We start from the raw sequence: 13,167 nt of genomic DNA, 5'->3' as shown, positions 1-13,167 counted from the left end.
CCAACACTCAGCAATGAAGGCTTAGTGCAGTCAAAATAATTTAAAAATTTAAAAACAATAGAATAAAAACTCCAAGGCTGAGATGAGTGACTTTGGAGGGCATTAGGCGGGAGTACTACTAATGGTGGTGGTGGTTTAGTCACTAAGCTGTGTCTGACTCTTAAGTGACCCCATGGACTGTAGCCTGCCAGGTTCCTCCTACCATGGGATTTTCCAGGCCAAGAATACTGGAGTGGGTTGCCATTTCCTCCTCCAGGGGATCCTCTTGACTCCGGGATTGAACCTGCAACTCCTGCATTGTAGGCAAATTCTTTACTAAGCCACTAGGGAAGCTTAATTTAATAATGAGTCTATGGATTAAATGAGCATGTCAGTCCTGTGGAAGGAAATGAGGGCTAAGAATGGCAACACCACTTGCTTGAAAAAGTACAGCATCAAACTTTGCACCTTAGAACACTGTGTTGCTCCTAATACCTGCCTTCTTGTCTAACCTTCACCCTTCCATTTCAGGGGAAAGACATAAGACTTTCCAACCTCTGGTGGTACAGAACTTGCAGCAGGAACTATGCATGTACCTCATCCCACTCTTGGTTCTACTTTCAGGATTGGGTCCCCACCTTCTTCCAGTCCCAGGAACCTGGTCCTATTAACCATTAATAGAATCCTGATCTTCACATACTTCTCTCTTAACATGCATTGTCTTCATTCCCATTGGTCGTCTTTATTCCCGTTTTGCTATTGAAAAGACCCAGGGAAGACCACAGCTCCTAAGCGGCTTTTTAACCCAGGCTGGCTGCTGTTAAGGTGTGGGCGCTGCCCTGCCTGGCCAGGTTTCAGGTGATAAGGCAGCCTGTGACTTGCTCCCTGCAAGGGGCAACAGTGCCAACCACCTTCCCTTCAGGCCACGGAGAAAGCAAGCAGTGAGCATGAGGCAAGACTGCCACCTTGTGGCGGAGATTGGTAACCAGAATGTCAGTTTCCCAGGCCACAGCCTGGAGAAAGCAGCCGCCGGTGGTACCACACCAGGACAAACCACACAAACACAAGACTTAGATCTGTCCCTAATACTTTATTAGTCACCTATAGGCCTGTTCCCAGTTATGTGGGCTCCAAGGAGGGGGTCACCATTCACCAGCTCGCAGCTGGGAGCTTGAGAAGGACTTGGCCTAACCCTCTGTGGTCATGGACTGTGGAGTCTGAAGGAGCAGGTCTGACATTTCCTGGGTCAGTACAGAACACACAGGTAGGGGCACAGAGGCAGGCCAAGAGCCCAGGCTTGCCACCATCTGCCAGCCTAGTTGTGTTTGGAGAAATATTCCTTGCTGTCGTCCACATTGGGCTTGATTGTGTCACTGCCTGGTGTCCAGCCGGCAGGGCAGACTGTGGAAAAACAGGGATGCACAGGAGAGGCTTGAGTGCATGTTCAAGGGAGAACGGTAGTGAGGGGACAAAGAGAGGTGCAAGAGCATGAGTTGCAGAAGAAAAGGCCTAGAGCCAAGTGCTCCAGGCCTAAGACCATGCCACATGATGAAAGAAGCCCTCCACGCTCAGCTGCAGGACTGTCTGACATTTTTCGGGGGCTGTACCTCAAGGCATGTGGGATCTTAGTTTTCCGACCAGGGATTTGAACCTGAGTCCTTTATAGTGGAAGTTTCAACCACTGGACTGCCAGGGAAGTCCCTATTTTATTTTTTGGTCATGCCATGTGGCTTATGGAATCTTAGTTCCCTGATCAGGGACTGAACTTGGGCCCTTAGCAGTAAAAGTTTGGAAACCACTGGACAGCCAGCAAATTCCCTGGCTGATATTTTAATTTCTTTCCGACTCCTTTAATCATATCTTTCTCTCTTAGCCCCCGTCCCAGTGGACTTCAAGGGCCAGTGGCCTTCACAGGAGAAGATAACTCTGATCCAATTAACATTCAAGCCTGCCTGCCTTGGTACAGGCCTTCTCAAATATCTTCTATGGAGTTCTGTTACCTCCCCAGTTGTCTGCCCTTATACTGGGGTAGTATCTCCCCGACCGGACTAGAAATTTCTTGCAGACCTTGAGCTGAATCTTCTCTGGGGCCCTCACATCCACTCCACACAAGCAATAGAGCAGACCATGAACATATGTGTGCATGACACAGGGGCTGCGTATGTACCCACATGTGGACACATGTGAATGGGTGTGTCTGCTCACCTTCCCCATGCTCATCTGTGTACTGGAAAGCCTGGACCAGCCTCAGAGCCTCATCCACGGAGCGTCCCACAGGCAAGTCATTGACGGTGACCTGGCGAAGGACACCCTTGCCGTCGATGACAAAGAGGCCCCTGAGATATCGGAGTTCACAGTGAGGAGCCGGGGCTCCCACTGTCAGGACCAAGGGAGGGAGCACAGACTCCCTGCTAGCCACAGGGTGAGAGTGGTCCCCTCACCCTAAGGATGGGGGCTTCCCGAGGTTCCCACAGTACCTGTAGGCGACCCCCTCATCTTCTTTCAGCACGCCATAATCACTGGACAACTTTCTGGTTACATCAGCCAGCAGGGGGATGTTCAGTGGGCCCAAGCCTCCCTCCTTCCGGGGAGTGTTGATCCTGGGGGTGGGGGAGAGAAGGTTGGGACCTCAGGATGGCTGGTGCAGCAGGGTCCTTACCCTGTGATAAGGGCCTGGGTGCGATGAGGGCTGGAGAAGGGGGTGCTGGAGGTGAGAGATAAGCGGCCTGAAAGCAAGTCTCAGGGAGCCCCACCCACCCCACCCTGAAGTGGCTGCAGAGGCTGCTTCCCACAACTGGGAAGACTAAGTTAATACTCTAGCAAAGTAACTTCACGTGTGCAGCAGCAACGGGAGGCAGAGAACCTGCCCTGAAGTCCTCATCCTCCTCTTTCGAACTCTTAAACTGGAGTTTCCACCTGGCTCAAATAGTTCTTGGGAGGGAGGCTGCATTGCCCTAACTGAGATAAAACATTTATCAACGCCCTATGCCACAGAAACTACTTTCCAAAGGCTAATTACTGTCATCATCGTGAAGGACTTGGGAATCACCCTCTCCATTATTTTCTTGCTGGGAAAGGCATACGCAGAGGTTGCCCACTGACCAGGAGAACACACAGCTGGGGCCCTAGAGAGGTGTAGGTTTAGTTGTACCCTCCCCTCCTTGCTGGTGATCTCCATTCCTACCAAGCCAGGTGGCTGAACTGCGAGTCGACGGAGACGCCCAGCACCTCGCAGTTCAGCTTGTGGAACTCCGCAGCACGGTCGCTGAAAGCTACGATCTCCGTGGGGCACACAAAGGTAAAGTCCAGCGGGTAGAAAAAGAGGACCACGTACTTCCCTGGGGAAAGGGGTGGCAAGAGACGAGGAGTTGGGGCTCGGGCCCTCTAAGGCTTGTGCCCCGCCCCCACCGCGGCCCCCATCTAGGCCCTCACCTTTGTAGTCGGAAAGCTTCACCTCCTTGAAGGCGCCATCCACCACCGCGGTGGCCTGGAATTCCGGGGCGGGCTTTCCGAGGTGCGCCTTGCCGCAGGCCATGACTGAAAGCTGAGAGGCCCCCCCCCGCCCCACCCACGCCGGGTCAGTGTGCTCTGGACGACCCTTTGTCTTCACTTCCCAAGGTCACGCAGCATATCCGGCCGAGTTACCGAGTCAGAGCGAGAGAGACACTTGCGGCCCTGCCCCGCACCCTGTCCGGGACCAGGTCTGCACGGCCGGGAGACTTTAGGAGACCCGCCCACCTGGACAGCTAGGGCGGCCGGGCTGCGGCCGCCCGGTCCCCAGCTAGCGTGTCGGCCGTAGCGCGATCGCGCAAGCCCACCCGCCCAGAAGATGTCGCGAGTTGGGGACGGGAAGCATGGGGATGCGGCCGGTACTCCAAGGTTCTGGCCTCGGTTTCCCGCCCCCCACCCCCACTCCCACTCCCGCAAGGACAAAGGCAGCCGCTACGGCGGGCGGAAAACAAAGGTGGCCGGCGCTGAGGTCTGGATTGGGCCCGAGCCGCTCCAAGGGGGCCCATCCCGCAGCCCGATGCACTCTTGGTGTCCATACCTGCGTGGGTAAGGGCGGGACGCACGCACTCTCGGATGCACGGACTTGATTTCGCAGGGCCAAGCGAGCCCAGACCAGCGGCGCCTTTTATAGTCGGCCCGAACCAAGACGCCTAGGGCGCGGGGAGGTGGGCGGACTTACGGAGCGGTCGGGTCCACTGCAGGAAGCGCAGGGGAGGGGAAGCAGAGCCGGCCGCGACCACGCGCCCGCGAGTGGCGGGGGGAGACGCGCAGTCTCCGGCCCAGACCACTGCACCAGACTGCGGGGGGCGATGCGCGCGGCCTCCTCTTTGGAGCGCGCCGGGGTCGGTTGGAGTCCGGCATGGCCCGGAGCCGGGCGGCACTACTACTGCCGTCTCTGATGCTCCTGCTGCTGGTGACCCCTTCCCAGGTCTCCCCCGACTACCAGTACTTCGGCCAGCAGGGCGAAGGGGACACCTGGGAGCAGCTGCGGCTGCAGCATCAGGAGAAAGGTAACTGCAGGCCGCGGATATGACAGTGCAGAAAGGGGCCTCATTTGCCCCCACCTCACCAACTGGCTGCAGATAGACCCTCCTCCAGGGACTTCAAATTTCTGCCTTGCTGAGCCCTGGGGGTACCTCTTGGGCTGGTTACTTTGGCTTAGTTTTCTCATCTGTAAGTTAAGATAATGTATTTAAACAGTATACACGGGGAGAGGGGAGTGGACAGGCAATAAACACCAATGCAGACGTGTCCATAAATTCATGGATAAGTGCTGAGAAAGGCAGAGATAGAGAAGGCAGGGCGCATGTAAACTTCCAAAGTCAGAGAAGGCCTCCTGGCTGAAGATAGGTAACCAGTGCAGCCAGAATAACGAGCAAAAAGCCCCAAATGCAAAAATTTAAGGGGAGGAGCGCGCCAGTGAGTCAGAACAGCAAGTGCCAAGATGGAAAGAGAAATGGAAAGAGGCCAGTGTTGTCTGGCAGAGGCTTCATGAGGGCATGAGTTGTCAGGACTTTCTGAGCGCCAGACTTGAGCTAAGACCTGTCAGCTAGGGCCGTAGGGAAGAGTCTGTAAAAGAACAGTTGTAAAGGGCGTCTGATAAATGCAGCTGCTTTAAAAGTGGTCAAGATAATTGTTTTTGTATTCCCATGCATAGCCAGGGGCTTTAAGTACCTTCATTATGCTAATTATGTCCTTTAATTTGCCACCTGGTAATGCTGCTGGTCAGGTGACACTGGACTTGTTGGACCGGCTTGTGATCACAGCCTTGTAGAGAGGAGTCACCTTCAGATGGTGGCCACCAAGTGTGTGGTACCACACCCCCAACTGGACAGGCAGGCACAGATGGGACGTGTCAGTGTGCAGCCCATCTGGGCTGCTCACCAGATGTGTGAGCTTGGAAAGGTGGGTTGCTCTTCTTAGGTCTCAGTTTCCCCACCTGGGACTAATGGGAAGATTAGAGACCATCCGTGTCGGGCTAGGTGGCAGAGAAACACGGCTGAGCGAATATGCTGTTGTTCAGTCGCTCAGTCGTGTCCGACTCCTTGCGAACCCATGGGCTGCAGTTCGCCAGGCTCCCCTGTTCTTCACCGTCTCCCGGAGTCTGGAACTGTTATTTGTTAGTATCTTTCTCCTCTGCCCTCCTTAGAATGCGGGGATATAGGTTCCCCCTCTACCTGGCTCTCCATCCCTAGAATTGGAAGACTCTGTCCTTGGCCCTTGGGGAAAGTGGCGCTGTTTCTGCGACCTGGGCAAGCAGGAGCGCAGCCGCGAGGTGGTGGGCACGTCGCCGGGTCCGGTGTTCATGGACCGCGAGAATCTGGTGCAGGTGCGACCCTGCCGGCAACGGGACTGTTCATCCTGCGAGCCGAACGACTGCGACTGGAGGCTCTGAGCCCGGGTGAGCAGCGGGCGTGGAGGAGGCGCCCTCCCCGCCCCCACACACACACCCTCGGCGGGCTGGCTTGTCGGGGCCCTGAGTCCCCAGGATGGGAGGAGAGAGAGAAAGGGCTGGACATGGGAGCGCGGGCACGAGGCGGGCATCGGGAAAAGGAACACTAAATCTGGGGCTTGAGCAGAGCGTGGGAAGGGAGAGCTGAGTTAGGAGATGTGAGACCCGCTGATATCCGAGGAGAAAGGAAGATAGACGGTGGGGGTGGGGAAGGGGAAAACGGAGACGGAGGAACAGAAACCCACAAGCTGAGGGCGTGAGCCCTGATGAAAGCAGAAAATAGAAAGAGATGCGTTCGTTGGAACAAATCTAGGAGGCGTGCTCCTCGCTAAGACGTGAGAAGAAGGGAAAAGAGCAGAGAAGGGGGCGAGGGCTTGAACCCTGAGTTTGGCAGGGGGAGGGAGCCTGCTTGATGGACGAAGACTCTAAGCCGGATTCTGGAGAAGTCTGGGATCTCTGTTCAGGGGTAGAGGAGGCTTAGCCCAAAGAGAGGATACGAAGCGGGCGGGGGTAGGGGGGAGGCGCTTCCGGTGAGCTACGAGGGAGTTGGGGGTTCCAAGTCCGAAGGTTTGAGTCCAGTGGGAGCCAGAATTCCTACTATAGGGGGCTTAGACTGTGTGGCGCTCCAGGGACCTCGAACACAGGAGGGCCTGAAACCAGATGGAGGCCGGGAACTCAGTGATGCGGACACCGAATTCTCGGAGTCTAGTGGTATTTGACCTTCTGGGCTTTGACGGGGCTTCCCACGTGGCTCAGACGGTAAAGAATCCTCCTGCAATGCGGGAGACTTGGGTTCGATCCCTGGGTTGGGAAGATCCCCTGGAGGAGGGCGTGGCAACCCACTCCAGTATTCTTGCCTGGAGAATCCCATGGACAGAAGAGCCTACAGTCCAAAAGGTCGCAAAGAGTCGGATACGACTGAGCGACTAAGTACAGCACAAGCTTTGATGAGGTCGAGTCCTTCAAGTCTCCCCCTCTATTTCCCCTTGTCCGCCCACTAGCCGCAGCGGGAGGAGCTCCAGAGATACCGGGGCGGAGCTTGGAAAGCGACACCGCCCACCCGGTTCCCCAAACGCGGAGCTCGCTTGTCAGCCTCGGAAACTACAATTCCCAGGAAGCCGCACGGCAGCGGCGTCGGCGAAGGCTGCGCAAACGTCAACGGCGGCTGGCGTGTTGGGGGCGTGTCCTGTGTGCCGATAGGTCGAGAGCTGGCACTGTTGCGGAGCCCGCGGAAAACGCCCGGGGAGACCTTTCCTTGCGGACTTCCTTACTACGGCTGGTGGCGGCGGCCGAGGCGGCATGGATCTCAGCGAGCTGGAAAGAGACAATACGGGCCGCTGTCGCCTGAGTTCGCCTGTGCCTCCTGTGTGCCTCAAGGAGCCCTGCGTCCTGGGCGTCGATGAAGCGGGCCGGGGCCCGGTGCTGGGTGCGCCCCCCAGGGCTGGGTGGGGGAGGGGCATGATAAGGGGGATGCAAGTTGCAGTGGAACCGGAGCTGGGGTTGCACCAGCCTCGAGAAGGGGGCTGATAGCGGTGATGGCGATGGCATGGGTGATGGCACCGAAAAAAAAGCAGTGATGATGGACTAGAGGTGTCGGCTTTCACGGGCTCACTGGACTCCCTCTTCCCCAGGCCCCATGGTCTATGCTATCTGCTATTGTCCTCTGTCCCGCCTGGAGGATCTGGAGGCCCTGAAAGTGGCAGGTGAGCACTGAGGTGTGTCTAGGGAGGGGGTTCCTGGGCATGGGCACTGGTGGGTGCAGGCTGGAGGGGGAAAGCAGGAACTGCGGGATCCAGCCCCTCCCCTTCTCTCCCAACCCTCCTCCCAGACTCAAAGACTCTGTCGGAGAGCGAGCGGGACAGGCTTTTTGCGAAAATGGAGGAGGACGGGGACTTTGTGGGCTGGGCACTGGACGTGCTGTCTCCAAACCTCATCTCTACCAGCATGCTTGGGCGGTGAGGGGTCCCGGAGGGTGGGGGAGGGGCCGGAAGGAGGGGCAACCAGAGTGGGTTGGAAAGGATGGGTGGCTGGAACGAAGTTGACTCTGTTCTGTCCTCCACCACAGGGTCAAATACAACCTCAACGCCCTCTCTCATGATACAGCCACAGGCCTAGTGCAGTTTGCGTTGGACCAGGGTGTGAACGTGGCCCAGGTGAGCTAACTGTTGGATTGCCCCCATTTGATCATCTCAGGATAAAATAGCAGTGTAGAAGTGCAGTGGGTGACTCTGCATCAGACCTACCTAGAATATCAGAAACGTGTGTTACCGCTGCTGATGTCCTACTGTTTTTATTGTATTGTATTGTCTTTTGTTTTTTGGCCACACTGCATGGCATATGGGATCTTAGTTCCCCCACCAGGGATTGAACCCACACCCACCCCTGCTTTGGAAGCGTGGAGTCTTAACCACTGGACTACTAGGGAAGTTCCCCCAACTGTTTCTTCCACCCCAAATGTGTGCTCCACTGAGGACCATTGTGGAGCCCCCAGCCTCACCCCCATCTAATCTCTGTCTCTATCCTAACAGTTCAGTGTCTAAAACGAATCCCACATGTTTGCCTCCATCCTCCCCCAGCCCCCTCCCCTACCAGCAGACAGTCATTTATATTTTTGGAATGTAAATCTTGACATTTAATTTTCTGAGCACCGTGGGAATTAGGAAAACTCACAAGCAAGTGGAGAAATGAGATTAAATCACCAGAGAGAAATAGAAGTTGGCATTGCAGCCAGTGCTCTGAGGCAAAGAACAGACTGTTTGGAGAGAATCAGAAGGGCAAGTACGCTTGAGATAGGGAATGTAATAAGAGAGGCCTTGCTGAGGAGGTGGCTCAGGTCCAGGACTCTGTGCAATGCCTTGGAGACAAACAAGGACCTTTGCCTATGCAAAGAATGTGGAGCTGCCTATGCAATGCTGAAAACAGACAGACAAGTACCCTACCCTCAGGGGTTCATGTCAGGGGAGACGGATGGGCAGCTGGTAAGCACATAATAAAGGTAGTTTTGAGAATAATGACAGCTATGGCGATCCCTTGTCCTGTTCCTTTTCTGACCCCATTTCTGTTCCAGTCGTGTGGTCTCTACTGCTGTCCAGAGTACTTGACATGGTCCGGCCTCAGGACCTTTGCACTGGCTCTTCCCCTCTGCCTAGAACACTCTTTCTCTGATCTCCCCATGGCTCATTCCCTTATTTCCTTCAGGCCTTTATTCAGATGTCACCACATCAGAGTGACTTTTCCTAAAATACCCCTGAACTGTTGAAAATTATAACCTCTTCTCAATCTCCCCGATCCTTTATTATTTATCTTCTTCTCTGTCTGTGGTCCTCACCAGAGTGTCTACTCTGGCGTGTTCACTGCTGTGTCTCCAACACCTAGAGCAGCCCGTGGCATGCAGTAGGTGCTCAGTAAATGTAGAATGGATATAGTGTGATCAGGGAAAGCCTCTTTGGGAGGTGATGTTTGAGCTGAGATCTGGATGCAGCCTGGGCCTGGTCATGAGCTGAGAGAAGAATATTCCAGGCAGTGGGAGCAGCAAATGCAGGACCATGAAGCTGGGCCATCGGCACAGTTGTTTTTTCTGGGTGTTTGTTGACTGAGTACATTGCTCTCACCACGGCAGGTGTTTGTGGACACCGTGGGGCTCCCAGAGACATACCAGGAACGACTGCAGCAGCGTTTTCCTGGCATTGAGGTGACAGTCAAGGCCAAGGCAGATGCCCTCTACCCCGTGGTCAGTGCTGCCAGTATCTGTGCCAAGGTTAGGCCCCCACTGGCCATGGCCAGCTCCCAGCATCCCCCTGGGCAAGGAGGCAGGCGTGGCTGCTTCACGGTGCCTGTTGGAGATTCCAAGTGCCTGTTTTGCCCACAGGTGGCCCGAGACCAGGCCGTGAAGAACTGGAAGTTTGTGGAGAAACTGCAGGACCTGGACACTGATTATGGCTCAGGCTATCCTAATGGTGAGCAGATGGCAGCCACAGTAAACTAACAAGGTGGGCTTGGCGTGCTTCTGAGGTTTTCTAAGTTGTTCCTCTCAGCCTACTCTGCAGCAGAAGAGGCTGAGGCTCAGATGGGGGGCCACCTGCTTATGTGTGGTAGTGCTGTATTCCAGCTGGCAGGCCCCTCTCCCTTCTCCCTCCCTCCTTCCCTCCCTGCTGTCTCTCTGGAGCTCCAGTGAAGCACAGAGGCTCATGATGGACCTAAGGGGCAGAGTGAGGGGTACCAGTTCCTGTCCAGTGATCCCAGCTTGAATTCATTGTTTCTCTTCATTAGGAGGCTCAGTCTCCCTGTTTGTAAGGTGGCAATGACTATGCCCTATCCCCAGTAAACTCTGCTGAAGACTCACAAGGCCAGAGGCAATGATTCAGTGCCTGGGTACCAGGAACCCTTTGGCAGTTGGGTGGGGCAACCTAGCAAATCTGGGACTGGACTTAGGTGAGGCCAAAGGGAGGAAAACCAAGTCTAGGCCAAACACAGTTTGGGCAGTGTTCATTGCTTACTGGGCACCTCGTATGTGCCTTGCAGAGCCAAGCCCTGGGGATTTAGCCATGAGCAAAGCAAGCAGGGACCTCCCTGTGCCCACTAAGTTGGTGGTTGCATGGGGAAAATGGGTGTTAATCTAATGGTCCACAAATGCTGGTTCAGTGCCTGTTGTCCTTGGGGAGGTAAGCGAGATGACCCAGAGGCAGTCTCCCTGAACTTCACCTTGAGCACCTGTTCTCAGGCAGAGGATCAGTGAGAACAGCCTGTGCAAGGGTCCGGAGACAGGAAGATGTCTCAGACAGTGATGAGTCCCTCGGGTACTCAGGAAGAGGTCTGAGATGAGGTGGGCTCTCAGATGCCAAGCTGAGAAGCTGAGACTTCACGGCAGGGCTCTCCCACTGTCCACCCTACCCTGCCCCCAGATCCCAAGACGAAAGCCTGGTTGAGGAAGCATGTGGACCCTGTGTTCGGCTTTCCCCAGTTTGTCCGCTTCAGCTGGCGCACAGCCCAGAGCATCCTGGAGACTGAGGCAGAAGACGTGAAGTGGTAGGTGTCTGGAAGCGAGGGTGAGAAGCCAGGGCTCCGCCCTGCCTGGGAGGACCAATCCCCTAGAAGTTGGAGTCACCGCCTCTCTCCCACAGGGAGGACTCGGAGACTGGGGATCAGGAGGGGCCTGGGAAGATCAAGTCCTACTTCAGTGAAAGCCCCCAAACCTGCCTCCGCCTTCCCCATCGGTACTTCCAGGAGCGGGGCCTGGAGTCAGCCACTGTCCTCTAGGAGCCAGCCTGGACCCCATTTACCTGTCCCCCATCACCCGTCCCGCCTCAGTTCGTGATTAAAATTCTTCAAGGAAAGCTAAGTGTGGGGATTCTACTTTGGGATAGAAGTATGTTCTGTCTGCATCTGGACCCAGTCACTGACTTCTGGAACCTAAACAGGATGGATATTGGTTGATTTAATTAGATTTTTTTAATGCCTGGTAGATTTGTTTGACGCAGAATTAGGAACCAGTATGCTGAGAAGCTAAGGGCTTCCCAGTGGCACTAGTGGTAAAGAACCCGCCTGCCAATGAAGACAACATAAGAGACACAGGTTCGATCCCTGGGTCGGGAAGATCCCCTGGAAGAGGGTATGGCAACCCACACCAGTGTTCTTGCCTGGAGAATCCTGTAAACAGAAGAGCCTGGTGGGCTACAGTCTATAAGGTCACAAGCAGTTGGACACAACTGAAGTGACTGAGGGTCCCACCACATACCACACTGAGAAGCTCCCCTTCCATACTACCCCCCAACATCCTGGTCGACTTAATGGGGTGTCTCAGTCCCTTGTGGCCTGTTGTAACAAAACACCACAGGCTGGGTGCTTTATATACAATAGATACTTATATTTAACAGTTCTAGAGGCCGGAAATCCAAGATCAGGGTACCAACCCAGTTGGCTTCGGGGAAGGCCCTCATCCAGATCACAGACTGCCATCTCCCTGGGTTCTCACGTGAAGGGGTGAGGAATCTCTGCAAGGTCCCTTTTATGAGGGCACTAATCCCACCCATTAGAGAGCTCCACCCATGTGACCTTGTCCCCTCCCAAGGTGTAAGGTGTCCTCCTTACACCTAAGACCATCTTTGGGGGTTAGGATTTCAGCCTGAGTCTTTTGGGGGCTGTACAAACATTTGGACCATAGCAGGTGCCTCTTAGGCCCTTCTGGAGGTATCTTGGCATGTTACAGGTATATATACACAGATACATTGTAACTGAGGTTCCATTTTTTAAACAGATGAAAACAAAGTATACCTTAGATAGTCTGCATAGCTGTTTTTAAAATAAATTGTCTTATTTATGTTTCAGCTGTGGCTGGGTCTTCCTTACTGTGCTTTTCTCTAGTTGGGGCAATCAGAGGGTGCTCTCCAGTCGCGGTGCTTGCGCTTCTCATTGCAGTGACTTCTTTTGTTGTGGAGCACAGACTCTAGGACACATAGACTTTGGTGGTTGCTGCTCTCAGACCCAGTTGCCCTGTGGCATGTGGAATCTTCACACACCAGGGATCGACCCGTGTCCCCCACATTGGCAGCTGAATTCTTAACCAGTGGATGACCAGGCAAGTTCAGGCATAGCTCTTTTTACCACATATATCTTAGGATAATTCAAATACGGGTCCAGAAGCCTTCCTTGTTCTGATAACAGCTGCAGATTCCTCTATGGTGTGATTGTCCTGTTGTTTATTTAACACCTTGAATAGACCTTGAATTGTGCCCAGCTTTCTGTTAAACTTGTACAGCAGGGAATGACAGGTTTGCCATCATTTTCTCACTGTTGTGTCTGTAAGAACAAATTTCCGGGGGTAGGTTTCCTGGGTTGAAGAGACTATCTAATTTGAAGAGATATATCCAGATTCCCTCTGTGAAGGCTTGTGCTCAGCGGCACTCCCACAAACAATGTAAGTGAGCGTTAGTTTCCCTCACAGCCGTGCCAACACCAGGACAAGTTTGTCTCACTCCGTGAGAAGTTTGGAAGTCAGGAGCTCAACATTAAATACTGTCTTTGTTTTTTCTGTTTTTTTAAAAATGTTTTGTTGCATCTGGTCCTACTTGTGACATGTGGGATCTCTCACTGGGGCCCATAGGCTTCTCCTGTGGCCCAGGGGCTCAGTAGCTGCAGTGTGCAGGCCTAGAGTGCAGTACGTGGGACCCTAGTTCCCCGACCAGGAACTGAACCCACGTGCCTTGCATTTGAAGGCAGATTCTTGACCA

General features: G+C 54.3%; 3 protein-coding genes across 4 annotated transcripts; 2 read left to right on the top strand and 1 right to left on the bottom strand.

The window, feature by feature from the left end:
* Positions 1–1,049: 1,049 nt before the first annotated feature.
* PRDX2 (peroxiredoxin 2) lies at positions 1,050–4,136 on the bottom strand. The gene is made up of 6 exons (XM_052643246.1): positions 4,028–4,136; positions 3,412–3,523; positions 3,164–3,317; positions 2,457–2,579; positions 2,185–2,315; positions 1,050–1,380 (listed from the first exon to the last, which is right to left on the bottom strand). Exons 2-6 carry the CDS (start codon positions 3,512–3,514, stop codon positions 1,295–1,297), a joined length of 597 nt encoding a protein of 198 aa, XP_052499206.1. The 5' UTR covers positions 3,515–3,523; positions 4,028–4,136; the 3' UTR covers positions 1,050–1,294.
* A 75-nt stretch (positions 4,137–4,211) lies between these two features.
* Positions 4,212–7,071, top strand: THSD8 (thrombospondin type 1 domain containing 8). Its single transcript, XM_052643596.1, has 3 exons — positions 4,212–4,499; positions 5,685–5,890; positions 6,943–7,071. Exons 1-2 carry the CDS (start codon positions 4,349–4,351, stop codon positions 5,882–5,884), a joined length of 351 nt encoding a protein of 116 aa, XP_052499556.1. The 5' UTR covers positions 4,212–4,348; the 3' UTR covers positions 5,885–5,890; positions 6,943–7,071.
* A 140-nt stretch (positions 7,072–7,211) lies between these two features.
* RNASEH2A (ribonuclease H2 subunit A) lies at positions 7,212–12,145 on the top strand. Of its 2 annotated transcripts, XM_052643594.1 has the most exons (8): positions 7,212–7,367; positions 7,573–7,644; positions 7,770–7,896; positions 8,007–8,094; positions 9,561–9,698; positions 9,810–9,897; positions 10,843–10,966; positions 11,062–12,145. In XM_052643594.1, exons 1-8 carry the CDS (start codon positions 7,241–7,243, stop codon positions 11,195–11,197), a joined length of 900 nt encoding a protein of 299 aa, XP_052499554.1. In that variant the 5' UTR covers positions 7,212–7,240; the 3' UTR covers positions 11,198–12,145. The 2 variants fall into 2 exon arrangements, with proteins under 2 accessions (XP_052499554.1, XP_052499555.1); XM_052643595.1 differs by lacking the exon at positions 9,561–9,698.
* Positions 12,146–13,167: the final 1,022 nt, after the last annotated feature.

Source organism: Budorcas taxicolor, chromosome 7, assembly GCF_023091745.1.
Source record: "Budorcas taxicolor isolate Tak-1 chromosome 7, Takin1.1, whole genome shotgun sequence".
Lineage (NCBI taxonomy): Eukaryota > Metazoa > Chordata > Mammalia > Artiodactyla > Bovidae > Budorcas > Budorcas taxicolor.
This window is presented reverse-complemented; position numbering and strand designations above follow the sequence as displayed.

Bases quoted from the DNA above. Each gene is read 5' to 3' on its own strand.
- RNASEH2A (XM_052643594.1), top strand. From the start codon at position 7,241: ATGGATCTCAGCGAGCTGGAAAGAGACAATACGGGCCGCTGTCGCCTG. The intron at 8,095-9,560 runs GTGAGCTAACTG...TCACCACGGCAG, and splicing joins AGGGTGTGAACGTGGCCCAG to GTGTTTGTGGACACCGTGGG. The intron at 9,898-10,842 runs GTGAGCAGATGG...CCCTGCCCCCAG, and splicing joins TGGCTCAGGCTATCCTAATG to ATCCCAAGACGAAAGCCTGG.
- PRDX2 (XM_052643246.1), bottom strand. From the start codon at position 3,514: ATGGCCTGCGGCAAGGCGCACCTCGGAAAGCCCGCCCCGGAATTCCAG. The intron at 2,316-2,456 runs GTACTGTGGGAA...CCGATATCTCAG, and splicing joins GATGAGGGGGTCGCCTACAG to GGGCCTCTTTGTCATCGACG. The intron at 1,381-2,184 runs GTGAGCAGACAC...GTTTTTCCACAG, and splicing joins CACAGATGAGCATGGGGAAG to TCTGCCCTGCCGGCTGGACA.
- THSD8 (XM_052643596.1), top strand. From the start codon at position 4,349: ATGGCCCGGAGCCGGGCGGCACTACTACTGCCGTCTCTGATGCTCCTG. The intron at 4,500-5,684 runs GTAACTGCAGGC...CTCCATCCCTAG, and splicing joins GCTGCAGCATCAGGAGAAAG to AATTGGAAGACTCTGTCCTT.